This window comes from Lemur catta, chromosome 7, assembly GCF_020740605.2.
Source record: "Lemur catta isolate mLemCat1 chromosome 7, mLemCat1.pri, whole genome shotgun sequence".
In the NCBI taxonomy this organism is placed as follows: domain Eukaryota; kingdom Metazoa; phylum Chordata; class Mammalia; order Primates; family Lemuridae; genus Lemur; species Lemur catta.
Window position 1 is genome coordinate 97,916,762 of NC_059134.1, and position 21,150 is coordinate 97,937,911.

At 45.4% G+C, this 21,150-nt stretch overlaps 1 protein-coding gene across 6 annotated transcripts in view; it reads left to right on the forward strand.

The window, feature by feature from the left end:
- STX3 (syntaxin 3) overlaps positions 1-21,058 on the forward strand; it is a 42,356-nt gene extending 21,298 nt beyond the window's left edge. For 2 of the 6 annotated variants that reach the window (XM_045558152.1, XM_045558156.1), the window contains 8 exons: positions 5,114-5,213; positions 6,799-6,873; positions 7,976-8,043; positions 9,573-9,681; positions 10,521-10,594; positions 10,788-10,922; positions 12,705-12,815; positions 16,305-21,058. In XM_045558152.1, the coding sequence (XP_045414108.1) occupies positions 5,114-5,213; positions 6,799-6,873; positions 7,976-8,043; positions 9,573-9,681; positions 10,521-10,594; positions 10,788-10,922; positions 12,705-12,815; positions 16,305-16,520 (888 nt within the window). In that variant the 3' untranslated portion in view covers positions 16,521-21,058. Of the gene's footprint in view, positions 1-5,113; positions 5,214-6,798; positions 6,874-7,975; positions 8,044-9,572; positions 9,682-10,520; positions 10,595-10,787; positions 10,923-12,704; positions 12,816-12,940; positions 13,052-14,291; positions 14,401-16,304 lie in introns of those variants that run through there. The other 4 variants (XR_006736511.1, XM_045558155.1, XM_045558153.1 and 1 more) reach the window with 4 other exon arrangements.
- The last annotated feature ends 92 nt before the right edge of the window (positions 21,059-21,150 follow it).

A 21,150-nucleotide genomic window follows, 5' to 3' on the forward strand; every position in this document is an offset into this window, starting at 1 on the left:
CCCCAGTGTGATGGTTTTGGAGGTGGATGGAGCCTTTGGGAGGTAATTAGGTCATGCGGGTGGATTAGTGCCCTTACAGGAAGAGACACGAGAAGGATGCTGGCTCTCTCTGCCATGTGAGGGTACAAGGAGAAGGCAGCTATCTACAAGCCAGGAAGAGGGTCCTCACTAGACACCAGATCTGCTAGTATTTTGATCTTGGACTTCCAAGCCTCCTGTACTGTCACAGATACATGCTTGTGTTTAAGCCACACAGTGTATGGTATTTTTGTTACAGGAATCTGAACAAATTAAGACATGGAGGCACTAGCAGAAGACTCAGGAGGAGGGAAGAAGCCGTGTTTTTCCTCCTTTCTCTCTCCTCCTCTGCCATGTCTCTTCTTTGGCCTCAGCTTTCACTCAACAGACCCTGCCTCCACGGTCCCAGTTCTGCTGGTCAGCTCCACTGTGGTCTGGCTGCCAGGCCCTGGCTTTAGGCTCTGGTGATCATACCTCCCTTCACTGTCCCTCCTGCTGCTGCTGTTGCTAATTTTCAGAGGGTTTCTTGGCCTTTCCATCCCTGCATAAACAATTCCTTCTGCTGTATTACTATGGTTAAAATAGATAGATTTTTATTTTCCTAACCAAATTTTGAGTGATGCAAAGCCCAAATACACTTAACTGATTTGAGATCATTGTCTAAGAATACTTGCTTTTGCCGGTCATTGTAATTCTGAGATCATTCTTTTCATTTATAAAAGGAGAGTTCAAACTGTAGCCCCAGTCTTGATAAAACCCCTTACAGACTTGACATCTGTTGTGTGGTTGATTTAGAGACTTTTCCCTCCCTTCTTATCAATGTTTGTTTTCTAAAACAGACAAGTGAACAAATTGAAGAGGATTTGACTGAGAAACTCTAATATGAGGACTGTTTTGGATTATGCCATTTTGGGGGCAAAGTAAAGGTGTGTGAATCAGTTATTTGACAGCTATAACCACATTACTTTTGTCACCTTAGAAAGGGTGGCACATAACTTTTCAATAAATATGTAGGAATTAATGCCCAGCTAGAGGTACAGGGTGCCTGGGAGTTTAGGGGAGGCAGAGAATAATTCTTAGGGAGAATAAACAAAGCTTTTTGTTTAGCCTTCCACGTTACCCCATGGCAATCTGCCAGTTCTCCAGAGTAGCACTTTCTCTGCTTTCTATTGTCTGATTAGATTCCACTGGCTAACTAGGTCCAGAGGAAAGAGGACAGTTCCTGCCTTGAAAATAACTCCTTCCTTTTGGTTAGGTGATAGTGATTAGTATAATATAGTAATTATGATAGGTAACACCCAACATGAAGAGTGGTTGACTTGGTGTCTTTCGATTTCTCTGGGTGGCTACTGATGACATCAGGGTGTTTGTTAACTTTAGGACTGCTGTAAGGATTGAGATACACTTGTAAAGGCTCAGCATAGTATATGGCATATAGTAAATATGCAGTAATTGCTGGCTAGTTTTGTATTTATCATTGTCATCATCTAGTGTTTATTGAGCATGTACTTTCTGTCAAGCATTTGGCACGTATGATCTCATTTAATCCTCACAAAACCTCTGAAGTGGGAATTGTGATAATCCTCATTTCACAGAGGAGAGCACTGGGGCCCAAGGAGGAAATGGCTTATTTAAGGCCATAAAACTGCTAAGACTTGAACCCAGTTGGTTTGATCCTAACTTATTTTCTTAATTCTATTACTATTGAGATTCCCACATTACTGACAAATCCTTGAAAATACATTTTAAAAAGCAACACAAAATAAGACAGCATTGGGAACCTGTTAGCTGAAATTTAGCATGATGATTAAAACCAAAAAACACTTTGGACTGGTGCCCTCAGTCAACAGTGTTCCCTGAGGGTTCATTGTGCAAAAAGCTCTCTGTATAGGGAACTGTGGTTAGAGAACAAACAAATAAGGCACATGATCTCTGTGAAAGGCAACAGAACCAATCTCACAGGACAGTTGACATGCCCGTTAACCGAGTGTAGGCTGAATACGCATGAACGTAGGGGAGAAGACAGAGGAACCCTCCATAGGTGGTTCTTGTATGTTTACCTGGTTCAGGAGACAGGGTTTAGTACCTAACAGATGCCTGGGTTCAACCCCGTCATCGCCTCTTTCTGCAGTATGGCCTGGAGGACGTTCCTCTACCTCTTTGAGCCTCAGTATTCTCACATATAAAAAAAGGAGATAAGGATGATGACCTCACAGTAGTACTGTAAAGGGCCTAGCATCATTTCCGATAAAATATAAGATCATGCCAAGTAACATCAGTATACTTAATCCCAAACAAACACACACAAATAGCCCTTAAGCTTTTATGGGCCCAGCACGCTTCTGCTGTGCAGAAGCCCTTAAGCTTTTATGTCATATTTTTTCTCTGGGGTATCTTTTTTTTTTTTTTTTTTTTTTGTTTTTTTGTTTTTTTTGAGACAGAGTCTCTCTCTGTTGCCCTGGCTAGAGTGCCGTGGCGTCAGCCTAGCTCATAGCAACCTCAAACTCCTGGGCTCAAGCCATCCTCCTGCCTCAGCCTCCCAAGTAGCTGGGCCTACAGGCATGCGCCACCATGCCCAGCTAATTTTTTCTATATAGATTTTTAGCTGTCCAAATCATTTCTTTCTATTTTTAGTAGAGATGGGGTCTTGCTCTTGCTCAGGCTGGTCTCCTAAGCTTTTAGATTAGGCACTTGTCAATTTCCTGCTAGGATTTCCTCCTCCTCCCCTGATCTCCTCATGACTTTTTGGTTATCTGGCAAATGCACAAAAGGAAATCACATGTAGCTGCCACCATAAAATACTCACAAAGTCACCTTTGAGAAAGACCAACACTTCCAAGAAAAAGCAAAGACACAAAGTTCAAAAAAAGAAAGCTCTGTGATTGGCCAGTTGCCCATCCTGAAGTCCTAAAGGGGTTCTGTGGTTATTTGGTGAACTGACGAAATTGCTGTGAAATCAAGGTCCCTGAAATGCCTCCACGTGGTGAGGTTGCTGAGGACAGAGGAAAGAGAGCAGCTGCAGTGGGTGAAGGATGGGTGGGGGTGTGAGTGGAGAGTTCCCTGGGCCCAGACAGTCCTGTAGGCAGGTTGAGGACGGAGCACCCAGGACCTAGTTCCTCCGTGCATGGGGCCAGATGAGCCTCTACCATCCGGTCTCCAAATGCCTGGAGTGACTCCCAGCAGTCTCGTCCCAGCAACTTCCTGTCCCTTGTTCTTTCTACCATTGACCAAACTTTGGGTCAGAGTGCTCTTCAGAAGAGAATTTCTACGACAACCAGTCCATTGAACATGCAAAATCTAAGTCCCTTATGGCTTGTTAAAATTTGTTAAACTTATTTTTAAATGGTTAGTGGATTTTATTCTAGAAAGTCTTTTTTCTCAATCCTGCAAAACAGTGTGGCTGCTTTGGCAAGACAGTCATGTGATGGAAGGGGAAACATTGTGTGATGAAATGACATTTTATGAAAAGAGGGGCCAATGTGAGAGACAAAGGGGAAGGCAAGAGAAGGTGGCAGTATCTGAGTTACCCAAAAGGCCAGGTTCCGAGGTGGTAACATAGGCCCTTTTTATTGTTGGGTAAGCTTGGGATTCTGCTAAAAGTGAAACGGTATAGAGAATTTTAAAAAGTAAGTCTTAGGTCAAATGGAGAAAGCATCCCAGTTGGAGTCTGGAGGGCACTGAGTGCTGTCCCTGTCACCAGCTATGTGACCTATGACTTCTTTAAACTTTAGTTTCCTCCTTTGAATAATGGCACTAATCCAATCCTATAGATTGCTTTGTCGGCTGTTAAAATGCTTCAGAAATATTTGGGTAGTTACCTGTATGTATATTTATGCTCCGATGATATTATTACATTGAAATTTTATTTTGTGTCTTTAAGCCAGTGATTCTATTCTCAAACTCTGGCATATCTAAGCCAATATATTTATAGAGGGGAAAATCCCTTGCTTCAGTGGCAAAAAATACTGATTTGAGGGTTAAAGAACTCGAGCTTTATTTCTCCTATTTTCACTTCAATTTGGAAAGCTATAATCAGGTTTTTAAAAAGAGGCAAATCATCTGCTGGAAGAAGGGGATGCTGGGAGCAGCATATATACATTGAATTGTATTTTTGTTGCATCTCAGCTGTTAGGATCCCATTGCATGGCATTTTACACGATTTCTGCCTGTTAATTGTTGCCGTGTAGACGTGCCCCTCATTCTGGGAGTGAGGGTGACAGACACTGCAAATGTCGAGGTCTCTTCCCGCACTGCCCTAGTACATATGCTTCCACTGCGGTGGGGGCCCCGGTGCCAGTGGCAGCCTGCTCCTTTGAAGGGCGAGCTGAGGTTGCACTTACTGCTCATGCAGCAGTGCCTGGTGATGGTGCGCTATCCAGGAATGGAGTGCTGCTGGAAAGATCTCATGATACCCACTTTGTCCAACCAGGAGCCCTAGAAATGTGCAGAAATGGTCCATGACTCAGCTTCCGGGTCCTGATCATCTGAGGGAATCGACAGTACGAGCCTTTCACCAAAACTTGTGTCCAGGGGAAGCTCAGGTTGTCTCCTGAGATGGTCATTGCGTAGTCTGTGTCTCTCTCCCCCTCCCCCGCTTTGTCATCTTTATCTGATTCTCTGTTTCTTTCTCTTCCTCTCATTCTTCTCTTTGTTTTGCCACTTGCTAGGTTTGTTCTCTTCCGTTCACTTCACTTTTCCTTCTGTCCTTTCTGCCCCCCTGCCCTCATCCTCACTATCTTCTGTTCTGACTTTTTGGGGCTGAAGGATCTGCCCGATGAGGTTTGCTGACCCTCCCCTCTGGTTACTCTTCCTGGTTTTCCTGGCTCTTCTCTGTCCAGAATCCTCCCACCCAAGGTGGAAAAATGTATTCCTCTCAGGGAGCAACGAGTATGGATCTTTAACAACTGCTCTGTTGAGATTAGTTTATCTAGCCGTGGAAAGGGTACTTACTGGGCAGCTGAAGATGTTTAAGTCATTAGCTTCCCAAATCCAGAAGGTGAGCATCTTTCACCAAGGAGATCTGCTAAGTGTTTATCTCAGCCATGCACATGTTCTTCCTCTTTGGTGATGCAAGTTATTGTCTTTCTGATTACAGATTGAGGAAACTCGGCTCAACATTGACAAGATCTCAGAGCATGTGGAGGAGGCTAAGAAACTCTACAGTATCATTCTGTCTGCACCAATTCCAGAGCCCAGTGAGTGTCTACTCAGAGCAGTGACCCTCTGCATTGGGGCAGAGCCAGCCTTGTTTGCCCCGCCTCTGGGAGCAGCAGGGCGTGTACTCATCACATCCCACTAATGTACACCGTGTGTCATTTCCCCATCTCCTTTACCTTAGCTGAGTTCCCACTGCCTGGCCACAGTCAGCTTCTCTGTTTACGGCCCCACTCGAGCTATTTAGCCACTTTGCTCTGCTGCTCAGCTTGTCGCTCTCCTGACTGGCAGTGACTCCTGCTTCTCACGTGCCCCTGCTCTGTCCCGCTCTGCGCCTCTGCTTGTACCACTTCCCCAGCCTGAGATGCTTTTCCCAGCCCCTTTTCTAAATCCTACCAGGTCAAGTCCATTTTTTTCCCCATGAGATGTTCTGAAATGGCTCAGGTTCACAGAAATCCTTCCATCTCTAAACTCCTGTTTTTTTACCACGGCAGAGGCAAACTTTTTCCCATGATTGTTTTGCATTGTCAGAGTTTAGGGCTATATTTTTGGTTCCTTAGAATAGGGAACAACAACAACAAAAAAAACAAGGAACAAGCCTGACGCGGTCATTCCACCCTTTCCTCTTTTCCATGGCTCTCTAGTACCTGAAAATTAAAACAGAGGACGTGGGAATTGTCTTGGTCACATTCCTGCCTTCCCAGCTGTCGCTCCCACTGTCCTCCTCACGCTGCCCACACTTTAGCTGGATCACCTCTGGCTGTTCCCAGACCCTTCTTGTTCCCTTGTTCCTTTTATCTATTGTTTCTTCTCCCTGAGACTCTTTACGTAAGTCTTCATTTCTACCTGGTTAACACTTAGTCTTTCTACTATCTCTGTCGTTAGAAGCTTTTCCAGATCCCTCCAGGCTGTGCAAAGGGGCCGTGCATAGCCACCCTGTGCACACCTTCATCAGAACTCAAACTTTACCCCACACTGCTGCATGTTAGGACTGCTGATTTATTTCTCCCTTGTCCCTTACTAGACTCTGAAACCTCGAAGGTAGAATCTGTATCTTCTAATTCCTTGGTTTCTAGCTTAGTTCCAAGCTTGTAGTAGGGGCTGAAAGTTGGTTTTTGAATGAATGGTTGTAGCTAACACTTAATTTGCTCCATGCAACCCAGGACAGCTTTGGGCATGTAGTAGGTATGTCATAAATATTTGCTTCATTCCGAGTTGAGCTGTGGTTAAAATCCTTTTGCCCTAGAAGTCCCATAGAATCCTCTTCTGCCTGCTGAGCTGAGGTCTTCATGGCAAACCAGGTTGTTTCCTCTAAGAGCAGGCTCTTAAAATTTTGTGTGCTGGAGAATCACTTGAAAAGGCTTGTTAAAACAGGCTGATTCTGGGGTCCCAACCCTGGGTGTTTTTATTCCGTATGTCTGGGATGGGGTGCCTGGAAAATGCCTTTTAAAAAATAAGTGCTCTGTGATTTTAATGACAGGTTCGAATGACAGAGTGCTTTGGGATAAATACTGCTCTGGGCAGTGGGCGCCTGAGAAAGTTCCCTGCCTCCTGTTGGTTATTCTAGCTCACAAAGCAGTTAGTCCTCTGCTTTCTAACTGATTCTACCTGCCTCTCTTTACCCAGAAACCAAGGATGACCTGGAGCAGCTCACAACCGAGATCAAGAAAAGGGCCAATAACGTCCGGAACAAACTGAAAAGTAAGGAGGAACAAAGGGAACAAGCCAGGCCCTGCCGCCGTCTGTCTCAGCAACCTGGAGTCCAGCTCTTCCGAACTGAAACTCCTCTTGAATGAAGTGACACCACTTGTTCCATCTTTGCTTGTGGTTTGGACACTGTCCTGACAAGGACCTGTAGCCCTGGAAGTTTATCTTTTCTTGAATCCTGACTGTAGTTGAAAGAGTCCAGAATTGAAGTTAGGAGAGGAGAATTAGAATGTGCTTTTGGCTCCTGAGTAGTTGTGTGACTTGGTCCTTTAACTTAGTTCCTTAGCCAACTTTTGTCTTGTTGGTCCGGTTTCCCCAGCACTACATACATTTGAATAGTAATTTCAGAGACATGTAGATGCAAGATCTATCATTCAGTGGTGGGCTAGGAGTGTCACCCTGCCGTAGCCTCCTGCCCCCACTTTAGAGAGCATAGTTCAGTGAAACCGCTGTCGTAGATTCAGTTCTCCTGGGGCCCAGCAGGTTTACCGAGTTCCAAGGCTACAGTCTGCATTCTTGCCAGTGTGTTTGGTGAATGCATGCTGTTGGTCCCAGGAGAAAGCAGTATTGCTCGGCCCAATTTATCATTTCTTCCCCCAAAACAAATTGCGGTAACTATTTTAACTGGAGTGGAGGGAGGGATCGTTAGCAGCTTCCAGTACTGACAGCGGTGGTGTGCCTGCCCCTGCGCTGAGCACTCTGTGTGCCTTCTCGTGGAATCTGCACCTTAGCATTGTGAGGGCGGTACTGTTATTTATTCGGTTTTACAGATGACAGAACAGGAATATTAAGAGACGTTAAGTGCCTTTTCTGAAGTCATACCTGGTAAGTGCCAGGGCAAGGATTTTGGCCTAAGTCCCTTGGTGACAGAGACCCATGCCGTTCACTGTTATGCCAAGACCTGGCGATCATAAAGGCTGAGGAATACACATCCAGCAGCCCACCTGTGAGCTGATCTTTTGAGATTGCGCCTACCTGCCATTGCATCTCCGTGGGCTGAGGGTGTGAGACTGAGTGAGCATGTTTGCACGGAACAGTGGGTTTCTCGGAGGGAGCAGCAGATGTGTTGCTAGTAGAACCTTCCTCTCCTCTTCAGGCATGGAGAAGCATATTGAAGAAGATGAGGTCCGGTCGTCAGCAGACCTTCGGATTCGGAAATCCCAGGTAAGGTTTTTCCTGGTCTAATGATCATCTAGTCCCATTGTAATTTTTTTTTTCTCCTTAACTGTAGAGTCATTTAAAAAAAAAATACAATTCTTATTTGGAAATGAATTTGAAGAACTGGTCAAGGGGAACTGTCCGGTTGAAGCGGGGCCCAGGGCCAGAGTCCAGCCCTTTTGGCCCCTCTCTCACACTCTCCTTTGCTAAGGAGGCCCCTGGAGAGCCTCTTAAGGCTTCCCAGAGCACAGCTTAAGAGGCAGTGTGCCTCTTTGTTTTATAGGAGAGGAAACTGATGTCTTCTCTTTAAACATCGTTAGTCATTAGTTGTCTGGTTTGGAACTAGGCATTTTAGGGGTCTTCAGAGATAGAATACTTGTCTTTGAAGAACTGGCATGACATGTAAGTGGCCTAGGAAAGTATTCCGTGAGACCCAGCAGGAGGACAGTGTAAGAAGACATGGTCCAGCACAGGTGCTCTCGGCATTGAAAGATCTCAGGAAGCGCTGGGGATGGGCCGAGGAGGCTGGGCCAGAGTGCACCAAGCATGGGCAGGCTCAGGAAGTAGTCTGCCCTGAGAGGCACCGGGGTAGGAGTGGGGTATGTGTGTGCGCACACGTGTGTATGTATGCGGGTGTGTTGGCAGCAGCTGTGGTGGTGATGGTGGTGGTGTGGGTGGGAGTGAGGGGCAGACACGAAGAGAACAGCCTTTCTGGAGAAAAAAGTTTGCTGTGGGATAGTGAACACAGAATTTTTGGTTTATAATGTGCCACGTTCCAGAGGTCTTTGAGTACCAGTCTAGGGAATTTGGATCTGATCCTGTAGCCCATAGGCTTTTGCTTCAGGCTGCAGTGTATTAGGTGGATATCATGGCAGTTGTCTGAAAACTGGAGACAGTGGGAAAGAGGCTGGTAGTTAGGTTTTTGTAATGATTTTGGTCTATATTTGCATGGTGGTAGTGGGTTTGGAAAAAGTATAAATGACGATTTTGCAAAGGAGAAGCCAATAGGGCTTGATGCTGAGAGGTGGGCAAAGAATAAAAATTATTATGAAGGTTTGAGCTTAGGCATCTAGGGCTGTTGAGAGAATGCATTTAGTTATAAGCAGAAAGAGCTGGAGAGATCAGCTAGGGCAGGAACTCAAGTGTCTTTGGCAACTATTACACATGGGAAGGGAGTCTGACAGCTTTAGAAAGCGAGCCCAGAGCTGTGCCAGAAAAGCGCTTCTAGTCCATGTGGGTGCAGGGCTCAGAGATTCACAGGGACGATCTCCTTTAGCCTCACAATTACCAGGTGAGGTCAGCAGGGCAGGTAAACGGATACTGAAGCCATGCTTTGGAAAGGGCAGCAGACTCTCCCAGTGGTGCAAACCTAGGAAACCAGAAAGTTGGATCTGATACCTGATCTTTTGACTCTGAGCCCGGTGCTGCTGTAGACGGCTGTGTGGGGGTGGGAAGGGGTTCTATGACAGTTAGGGACCTTCCCCCTCCCTCACCTCCTGCAGGCTTACTTACTGCATTTTGCATTGTCCCCACAGCACTCTGTCCTCTCCCGGAAGTTTGTGGAGGTGATGACCAAATACAATGAAGCTCAGGTGGACTTCCGTGAACGCAGCAAAGGGCGAATCCAGCGGCAGCTCGAAATTAGTATGAGTTTGAAGTTTGGCCTGTCCTCTCCTCCTTTTCCCGCCCTGTGCTTGGGCTTGTCCATCCCAAGTTGTGAGGCCCAAGAATGAGCAGCAACTCTGCTTGTGGCTTCCATGTCATATTTTGTGCCCAAGCCTAGGACACACGTTATAACACTGGCACATTCTGAATGCTGCATCTTTGCTGAAAAGTGACACAGTGTTTATCAGGCCCAAGTAATTTTTTTCTATGGGATCCAGCATTTCCTCATACATAGAGGGGAAGCAGCTGATAACCAGTTGCTCTCCTGGGCACTCTCTGCATCTTTTTGCTGTCATAAAAGCACATTTATGAAATAAAAGGTGTGGTGCTAGTTGCTCTGAGGAATATAGAGATTGATAAAGCCATGACCTTTAGGAATTTAGTCGTGTGGAAGGCCAGGCCCTGCAAGTGGGGATCTGCTTCAGGTGGCAGGAACTGTGTGAACGAGGATGTAACCAAGAAAGAACAAGTGTGTTTGGGAGTAGCAGGTTACCTAGGCCTGGGAAAGGGCACGTTTGGAGTAGTGTAAGGTTAAGATGGATTGAGGGAGGGCTCGCCCACAAACTGGCACACCGTTAGGAGGGGCTGGGACTCCATGCCATAGTGAATGGGGCTAGTAATACTCTGAGCTGGGAAGTAACACAATCAGATAGGTGCTTAGGGGAGAAACAAGACAAGTCAGGAGGCAATTGGGGGAGTGTTTTAAAGGCCACGGTCTTTATAGTGAAGTCACCATATTCCTAATTTTCAGGGAACTTTTCTAGTAGTGTGTTGCACTTTGATCTTGTATTTGATGCTCTATTTCTTTTGTTATAAAGCCGGCAAAAAGACAACAGATGAGGAGCTGGAGGAGATGTTAGAGAGCGGCAACCCTGCCATCTTCACCTCTGGGGTGAGTGCCTTGGTGCCCGGATGGCGCACCCCTCTCATGAGCAGGAAGGCCCCTGTGCAGCTTCACAGGGTCTGGCGGGTGCAGGGAGGTGGAGGAGGCCAGGAGCTCGCTGGGAGTGTGAATGAGGGCTGCGGCAGGGGCAGCCTTTCTTGCACAGGTGGCTGATGGTCTGTGTGTGTGTGGCCTGTTGTAGATCATTGACTCCCAGATTTCCAAGCAAGCCCTTAGTGAGATCGAGGGACGGCACAAGGACATCGTAAGGCTGGAAAGCAGCATCAAGGAGCTTCATGACATGTTTATGGACATCGCCATGCTGGTGGAGAATCAGGTAACTGGCAGGGAGTCCCAGTGTGGGGAGGAGGGAGAGGAAAGCTCAGTTTCTCCTGAGAGCAGGGAGGATGGGAATGCGGGAAGCCAGGTAAGGTGGGTGGGAGAACCAGTGGGAATTTCCATAAGGAGTAACACAACTCCAGCATCCCAGGGGGAAAAACTACATTTTTATCGAATGCTGACACTTTGGGCAGTCTCAGCCTTGTCATTCTTGCCTGTTCTTTGGCCTCGTAGAGTTGTTACTACTTAATACAGGTCCAATGTGCTCTGTCAAGCACCTAGTTCCCCAGCCTCAGGATCTTTCTCCTGTCTTCTTTTTTTTCTTTATTAGAGACATGAGTTCTTAATGATGATGCCTTAAAACAGTCTTCTGGTACGGACTATTTGATTGATGTCATTGAAAACATATGACTTTTTCTCTAGTTCACAGTGAAAACCTCGGTTTCTAACAGTATTTTTTTCCATTTTTGTTTTTTCTCTTGTATGTATTTAAAAAAAAATTGGCACTTTTTGCTAAGGAACAGAGCAGACAACATTATTAATGAAAGAATAGTAAAATACTGTTTACAGAAAGACTCGAAACACTGCTGGTGCTTGGTTTGACAGCTGTCTTTGTCCAAGGCGTGCTTCCTCAGGGGTGGAGTTCTCTGTCGCCTGCCTAGGGTGTTAGTTTCACACAGTTGGGTGGTTCCCAGTTCTTCCAATGCAGTTAAATGTGCCACCGTGTCATAGTGCTGTGCTCTCGTCCCATGAACTTCCAGCTGCTCTGCCAACTGGACAGGATTGAAAACTGCTCCTGTAGTAGACAGACTGTAGGAGCTAGTTGAAGCCTGAGCACAGCATGACTGGCTTTTGACATTGGTTCACTGCTCAGGGCCGGGTGCCTTACCCCCAACCCTCTCTGGCCTCTGAGACCATTTTTCAAGTCCCTCCATCCCCACTCTTCTCTCTTCCTCCCACACCGCCTTGCCGAGGATCTGATTTGAGAGTCAAGTGGTGGTAAGTGCCTGTTTACAGACTGGCATAAAGTGATGGGGTTGGGTTGAGGAAGGTCTGGGCAGGGGAGGAGAATCCCGTTCTAAGATGCTACAGTGAACTGGGATGACCATACTTCCTTGTCAAGAAGTAATAGCTGGGAAATGGTTGGGAGTCATGCTAAGAGACCACTACCTGGAAGGGAAGATACAACCCAGTAGCCTGGGCAAACCCAATGTCTGTCATGCAAAGGGCTTGGAATATCTCGTAGAGAAAGCAAATGTTCCCCACCTCAGGTATGTATTGAGCACCTGCTGTGTGCCAGGTGTATTCTATGGTTAGTGAGCATACTCAGCTTGGTCTGAGTGACCAGGACGAGGCCAGCATCCTGCTGATGTCCTAAGAACAGGAGATATTCTTATTTTGGTTCCTCCGCATGTGCTTAAGTTAAAAAAAAGAAAAAAAAAAAGATGGGAAAGGGTTACCTCAGAGTATATTTCTATGTAGTATGTAGTTACCAGGCATTCTAGAAAGTATGTTCCAGGAGCCCAGCAGAGTGCCGGTCACAGAAGTAATTCAGTGAATGTTTCTTGAATGAGTGACACCCCGACCCCCTATCAAGCATGGGGGAACCACAGGTCATCGTGTGCAAAGTGTGAAATGTGCCCTAGGGAAGGCCGCGCTTCGGGGTTTCTAGAAGCCCCTCTTGGCACTGAAGGTGATGAGAAAGAGAATCCCTTCCTCATGCTAGCCAGGGCTGTTCCGGGTGGGTTTACCGGGCGTGACTGGTATCTGTTCCCCCTAGGGTGAGATGTTAGATAACATAGAGTTGAATGTCATGCACACAGTGGACCACGTGGAGAAGGCACGAGATGAAACTAAAAAAGCTGTGAAATACAAGAGTCAGGCCCGGAAGGTGAGACTCTCCTATTTGTCGCCTTCAGAGAACAGAGTCCGTTTTGTTTGCTGTCTCTCGCTCTTTCTCTCTCCCCTCTCCCTGCCTGTGTTTCTGCTGCTGCCACCTCTTGCACCTGGGGAAAGGGAGCCATGATTGACCGTATAGAGAACAACATGGACCAGTCAGTGGGCTTCGTGGAGCGGGCCGTGGCAGATACCAAAAAGGCTGTCAAGTATCAGAGCGAAGCCCGCAGGGTGAGCACCTCAGTCTTGGCTGGTCTTCCTGGAGTCACCTATCCCTGGCCATCCCTACCTGCGTCCTTGAGCCCATGCCTTCCCTCTCTGCCCTGGCCTCTGCCCAGCCCCTAGCTCAGCCTTTGCTAGAGACCAGCTGCCCGCCCTCCCTTCCCAGGTGTGCCTTGCATGGATCTGGCTCACATGCTTTCTCCCCAAGGACCCACACTTGAAAGGCAGTCCTGGGGGGATGGATGCACGGCCCAGGTGTTGCTGCTGATCTTCTCCTTGACATAGCTCATGAACCTTTCAGGGGTTACACTTGACTCCTCTGTTCTTCAGAAACCTTCTTTTCATTGTCTTCTACTCCAGGAGCCTGAGCTCTGCCCCCTATTCTTTTTCTCTGCCTGTACCTAGTGCTGTGCTAACTGCTATTTAAACATTATCTCATATCTTACCGAGCACCTGTTGTTTCTACTTTACGGGTGAAACAGTTGGGGGTCAGCGGTTTCGTAATCGGCTTCAGGCCACCAGTACATAGAGGACCTGGGATTCAAAATCTGATCCTGATCATGCTCTTTCCACCACACCATTGTTTGTCCACCCTTCTGGTGTCCCCTTGCTTGAGGACTTCTAAGCTTCTGTACTCATTGGCTGGGTATCTAGCTCTGGTGGCTTCTGCTTCTTAGACTTTTCTTCTTTGACTATTTCTTTTGGGCTCTGATATTTTTGTTCTTCAGTCTTTTTCTTCCAGCTTTACCTAGTGCTTATGCAGGGATTTAGGGGGCTTGGGAAGTTCTTTTACAGGATGAATCTGAATCATAGTTTCTGGTACCCAGTCTGTATGATGGGTCTGACACATAGGAGTGTACTTTAGGGGACAAATGGATGGAGTTGGAAATTAGGACTATCTAAAAAATGTCTTTACACTGCCTCTTAAAAAGGAAAAACCAGTCACTTTATATTTTGGCTGATTGGCTCTTATTATTATATCTGTCCACATATGCAAAAGTACAGTGTGAGCTAAGAGCTGACAGCTGATAGAAGCTCCGTATTTCCATCTGCCGACATGGCTAGCCATGAGGTAATTTAAGAAATGTAAAATATCCTAAAAGATGGCTTTATGTAGAGGTGTAGGCTTCTTATTTGGATGGATTAGATGTTTTCTCTGTAGAGGTGAGAGGGGTTGGGTTTTGTCTGAGATGTTATTTTTTTGGTTGTTTATAATAATGATCTGTTTTTGTCTTATTCCTCTCTCCAGAAATTGATAATTATCATTGTGGTAGTAGTTGTGTTGCTGGGCCTTTTAGCATTGATTATTGGACTTTCCGTGGGGCTGAAATAAGAGTGGCCTAAGAGGCTGCTGCACTGACATGTAAGTAAACGAATAAGCAACTTACTCTTGGGGACTCTGGATTGGCTCCTCGAGAGGAAGTTCGCTTGGGATTTCAAATTCCACTTCTTTCCCCTTATGATTGTCCTTGGACACACTGAGCTTTCTAGAACTTTCAGTAGCCTGTGGATTCTCTCTCCGGTTCTGGCTGCAGCCCGTTTGTTCCCACCCTGTAGATCCTGTCCCTGCTCTGTCTTGTGTTTCTCACCACCCTCCTGGCATACCTGAGCACCCCGTTTTGAGTCCCCTTACCCAGGAAGCATGCTCTAGGTTGGGTACAGTCTATGTCTTGCGTCTGGGGTCTATCTTCTGAATTCTTACTGGCTTTCCTGGATACCGGGCTTTGCTTTGGGCATCCTTTGAAATGTAAATGAAGCTCTGAATTGGAATTTGGGTCTGTAGGGTTTTATTTGTGGCTGACTGGTTGGATCTTGAATGATGTAGTAGCTAACACTTCTGAGTGTGGAGTTGAGCCAGTGTACCGAACACCGTCTATCACTGAATCCTCACAACACCCTTGAGATAGGTAGTAGTAGTACGCACATTTTACAGACAAAGAAACAGCGTTAAAGAAACAGGGCCAAGTTCACACAGCTAATAATAGACCTAGGAGAGTTCTTTACTACATCTTAGATTCTCTTAGTAAAACAAGAGTCATTTATCATTGTCTACAAAATCTAGAGAACCTTAGAGGATAGTGGCTTTAAAATTTAGACTATTAATTTTCTTTAAAATTTGTTAAAAAGGATAGAGCTGACCACTGAGTCAGGCCTAACGGCAGGTAGCATTTCAGGAATGATCTAGTTACTGGGAGTATTAAGACTTTTGTGATTTTTAAGATTTTTTTTCTGAATAAAATATAGCATATATTGTTTAAATAATCTATAAAATATAGAAAAAATGAATCAGTATTATTGCTGATAACCTTGTGGCATGTTCACACACTCAGACATAGTTTTACATATATTTTGTACACAGTTACAAAATCATAAGCATCATTCCACATCGCTAAAATCTCTTTGTAAATCTAATTTGCAACACAAGATGATGAATATACTCTCAAATATTTAACATTTCCTCAATGTTGGAGGTTTACGGTATTATTTGCTATAACTCTGGAACTAACTTTATTTAATATTTTTCTCATTTTTTATTTTCTATTGTAAATTCATGGAAGTGAGATGGCTGAGGTAATAGGCAGAGACATCTTTAAGGCTTGATACAAACTATCATGTTGATGCCCACAGTTTGGTTACGTATATTGCCTTTGCATCCCCTAAGCCAGAGCTACAAGCATGCCCATCCCCAGTGTGCTCTGCACCCACTGGTTATGAATTTACCCATCCCCTGCACCCCCTCCCACCTGCCCGGCACCCGATGAGTATTACTTCCGTGTGTGCATCTAAGTGTTGCTCAGTTAGTCCTCCCGGCACACTGCTCCCAGAGAAGCAGGTGAAGAACACAATGGCCTTCCATATTCTTTTCATTGTGCCCTTCTGCCTTCTAGGAAAAAGGCAGGGATTCAAGTACCATGAAACTCCTGTATTCAAGAGGTGTGCTGCCGTGGGCCCTGCAGAGAACGGGTTTTCACCAGGTCCACTGACAAGCCCTTCTGTGGGTGTGGACAGCCTGTGTGAAGGCTTATAAAAGGCCTGGAGACTCTTCTTTTGTCCCCCTCTCACAGTAGGGCTTTTTGTTCTTTGTCCAGTGGGACATTTAATTCCAGGTCCTGTCTATTGGATTTTTCAGGTTTAGTGTTGCCTTTTCCATTGTTCTCCCTTTCACAGCTATTTCTGATCTTTCCTCTCTGCCTTCTGGGTTTGTGGCTGATCCTCCCGTTGCCCTGCACTGATCAGCTGCTCCTTTCCCTGCCTCTCCTAGAACCTGAATTCACTCCAGCCTGGTGTGGCTACCCTTGTCTTCAGATGGGAATGGAGTTTGAATGGCATTCCTGAGAGCGAGTTGGACCCGTTCCTTTGTTTCCTTGTAACTATCCTTGGACCTGACTCAGCAAGCAATCTAGCCCTGGAGGAACCTAATCCACCTAGTGCAACCTTGAGTTCTCCTCAGAACCTTCTCCTGCCTCACCAACTCTGAAGTTCCTCCCTCCTGGACCGCGTGAACCAACCCAGCTTCTCTCTCTCCTCCTGTGCTGTGTCAGATTGTGCCTTGCACCTTGGAAAGCCCATCTGAGACCCTCTCAAGGTGCTATGTTTTCTACCTCATAGAGTTTTTTTCTCCCAGAAATTGCAATGTATTTTTTTAGGGGAGTATCTTTAACCAAGTAGAGGGACTCTTCTAAATTTGGCAACAATAAGGCTTGGAGCTGAGTCTTCTACCTGGTAGGATGCAAATACTCAGCTTGTTGTCCCTGTGTCCTAAAAACATGAGGGGGTGGCAGATGTCATTTTGGTCTGAAAAGCTGACTTGTTTGAAATTCAATCTTAAATTAAGCTCTTAATATGTTCAGCTTGGGGGCCAACTTTGGTTTTTCTCTATGTTGTATTCTCTCTTGTTTACTCAAGGAGGGGCCAGGATGATACAGTCATCTGAAGTTACCATTTGCAAAGACTACAGGTATGGACTATTTGTTTCCATGCCTGAATCTTGGAAACTGGCTATTCACTGCTAGAGAGTGATACTTTGTGAAGCCAGTGCCTTGAGGCCAAAAATTACCTGGGATTTTAAATTGGGTCAGGGATAAGGTGCTGGAGTCTCAGGCTCTGGAAATGTTTCATAGGACTGGTGTGAGTATTCAGTCACTCATGTGTTCCAGATGTATTTTTATAATCATGTGTGAGATGTATGTACATATATGCATGTGTCTCTCATGAAGTAGGAAGTAAAAGTGGAAGACATCATTAGGACCTCAAAAAAAAAAAAATGATTTTGAGCTAAGCTAAAAATTAGGTATGGGACATTTGCTTACCTGCAGATGAATCATTGTAGAAATGTGATCTTCCCATATTATCAAGAAACTTGTTTTCTGGATGAGCACTGGGAGAATCAAATGAGCTCTTTGGAGGACTAAATTGATCCCCATTAAGTTTTAGCACACAGAAGGTATAATGTTTTGACACCTCTCCCCACCTGTTGCCTACACTAGGCTTGTTCTGGCAACATCCCACAGCAACTTGATATTATTTATGTGACCTATGGGATGTTCCGTCTTCAGGACTGAGTCAGTTGGGGAACACCAGAGACTACAGAATATCTCTTCCTGCTGCTGGGTTAATGAGCTTGGCAGGTTCTTTGTCTCCCTCGATTCTTACCGTGGAGGAAGCAACGGCCAGGAAATATTCGAGTGACTGTGACTGTGCTAACCCAGTGGTAGCCCGAGATTCCCTGCTGGTCTCGGCCAGTCTCCCTGGTTTTGGGTACCAGGTATAGCTCAGCTTTGACGTCAGTGCTTCTAGGATAGGGTGAGCACCCTAATCCAGGCTCTGTCCATTAGCTTCCTTTGCACAGGCTACTCACTAGCAGTCAGCATCCGGCACTCAGACAGAGCCAGGGAACGTCCTCTTGTCCATGGCTATGATGTCGGTCGGTCGGTCAGTGGACTGGCTCCAGCAACAGGGGAAACAAACTAATCACAGGCCTTTGCTCTCCTCTGAGATTGAGGCCTGGGGCTTATAGTTTGGAATACAACATGTGAAGGTTTTGTTGTTGTTTGTATTTTTTTAAAAATGTAAACTTGATTATTTTATTGCTAATTTAAAAATAAATGACTTATATATTGATTGTGAAACAGTTCTGGCTTTATCTCTATACAAAACACTTAGTGATTTGGTGCCACCATGTGGTCATTTTTGTTCAGGTGTTAGAATGGGGTTAAAATCTTTTTAAACCATGTGCTGGACCCGATTAAGTGGTTCAAAAGTTCAAATATTTGAAAATGGTTTAACTGCCAAAGAATTAAGTGTAACTATTTGAGCTGCAGACTTGAGATGCTCCCCCCAGAAGAATCTGGTTCACTCACTGCAAGTATCTGGCTCTAGGAGGAAAGGAGGGAGGTCTGTTGTGACATTATCTAGACAGCAGAATGGCTCGCTCAGCATTCCCTGAGATTCCTGTCCCTCTGATTTCTGAATCTCTCACCTGGAAGTAACAATTCTGTGAACATTCTGAGTTCTAGAAGCCAGATCCATCTCCTTTTTCCTCCTGGTGCTCCCTTTTCCTTCATACCCTCTTCCACACCCATGTGCACCCCGTCTCCCTTCCTGTGGAATTCGGCTCAGTCATGTTTCTCACGTGTTCTTTCTTTCCTTGTCTGGATGAGCAGAAGAAGATCATGATCATGATCTGCTGTGTTATCCTTGCAATCATCTTAGCTTCTACCATTGGGGGCATATTTGCCTGAAAAAGGTGAGCCATCTGCAGGGAGGGGCAGGCCTGCTTTCACATACTGGAACCTCTTGTGTCCTGCGGGCATTCATTGTTTGATGCCCTACTCTGGGTGGGATTAGGTGCTGGAATCAAAGTTAGAGAAAATTAAGGAAAGGGATGTTTCAGAGATAGAAAAATGAGTTGGTAGCAGGTTGTTGGGGGCAGGAGTCGGGGAGAAAGAAGGCGGCAATCTATCCTGTAACCTGGACAGGTAGCTTTGTGCAGAATGCTTTATACAGGCCAAGGATGTTGATTCCTGGTAAACAATTTTAGCCTTGGTATCTGGGAATGGCAAAAGGAGCAAGAATGAGCGTTTGCATTAGATGCACCCTGAACTTTTTGGAAGAGAGCCACGTGGCAAACCTAAATTAAATGAATTTCTTCCCCTTCCAAGATTACAAATTAACACAGTCTTGTGTGTAGACCCTTACCCCTGCGCAGAGTGATCCTGGCCCCAACACCACGCTATATAATCTGTGATTTTTTCCCCCTCCATTCTTCTGTTACCTCTTTAGCTCTCACGGACGGACCCGCTACTGGCATTTCTAATCCTCCTTCCACCTCTGTGGCGCCATCACTTCTCCACACAGACTCTTCATCAGCTCCTCTTTCCATTATGAAACTTCTTATGACACAGGGAACCAATCAACTACTTATTACAAGTTATATAAAGGAAGAACTTATGAAAATCCAGAATTGGGTGGGGGCAGGGGTGCAGGAATAGGGAGTACAGTGATATATAGCTGGTTAGAGAGATGGTTTAAAGGACGGAACTGCAGGATAGAGAAGAAAGCATAATGGGCACCTATTTAGGAAGTGAAATTTAGAGCCTGCACCTGCAGTATGGCTGTGATGAGGCAGATATTGTAGCACATCTAATTCAATAGGCTCTTATTTGAACTGCTGTGAGTTGGTCAAGAATGTCAGGGCACTTGGCACTTCTGCTCTTCAGGCTCCTCTAGGTCTCACCTTTGACCACTCCACATCTACTTCCTCCTTCAGGGTCCAGTAGTAGTCTTAAAAGTGAAGGTTATCTAAGGATAGGCACATGCCTGTCTTGCTCCCTGCTGTGTCCCCACTATTTAGCACAATGCCTGCCACTTACAAGTGTTCAAATATCTTTTGACTTACTTATAATGAGGCTCTGATTTCATTCATGGACTAGTCATTGGGTTTGACCCCTAAACTCTTTAAGGCATCAGTAGGAACATGGTTTGTTACTGAGAGGCTGCGTAAAGCTGCTTGGGAATGGGCTGATGCACTTCTGCAAAAATGCTACATCAGGCCCCCGTTACCACAACATACACTTTAAAGTGCTTTTTCTATGGGTGGTTCTGTTTTACCAACAGCCTCTCACTCTGGAGACGGCTGCTCCCAGGATTGTGGTTCGGTAACTATATACAGACCCCAAAAGAGGTTTATGCTATAATTGAACTCCTAGTCAGTAGAATGCTGTGAACCCTAACAAAGGACTGATGAAGACATTAGGTGAGAACGGTGGAGCAAGGCTATCGCTTACTTCACTGCTCCCCTGATTTGTGCTGCTCGCTCAAACAGCTGGCCAGCAATGTTTGTGTGGGAAACCGTTATAAACACTGTCCCCACTTCAAGGTTCAGTTGTGTTCAGCTTTAAAACTATGTGGATGAGTTCTAATGTAAGTAATTTATTTAGTGATTAATAAGTTCACTAAAAACACATTAAAAATCATAGTATACAACTTTTGGGGACCACACAACTGTTAAGTTTGTACTTTTGAAAGTAAACCAAGTTCTTATTTCTTTGCTGGATATCTTATTAAGAAAGTGGGATAAAAAATGACATTTTGGTCAGTATGCTGTTTTCTGCCCACTTTCAGAATCAGATGGTTTAATATTTGTATCAATTTGTTTCTTTTCCTTTATGCCTTTGAATAGGGCATAAAAGACTACAGCTCCGAAAAACAGATTAATATCATTAAAGGCAATCAGGGAGCTGAAGCCATGGGGATTTGAGTGACAGAGCCCTCATTCATGCGGCAGTAGGGATCTGTGTGCTGCGTGGCACACGGCACTGTACTAGATTATGCAGGGACACAAAGGTAGAGCCACTCTCCCGTCTTCAGGGAATTTCAGACCTAGAAAGGGCCACCAAGTTTTATCAGTTCCTTCTGCTAAAAGGCAAAGGCATATTCCTTGCCATACTGTCCAACAGCCCCCTTCCAGGGTGGAGAGAAGACAGGTAGCTGTGCATTAATAAATACCTGTTGAATCAATGAACCTATGTACTCATGTCATTTTTTCCTTTGTTCTAAAAATGTGTTTGTAACTAGTAAAATGTCATAGAAACCGGCTCCTGGAGGGT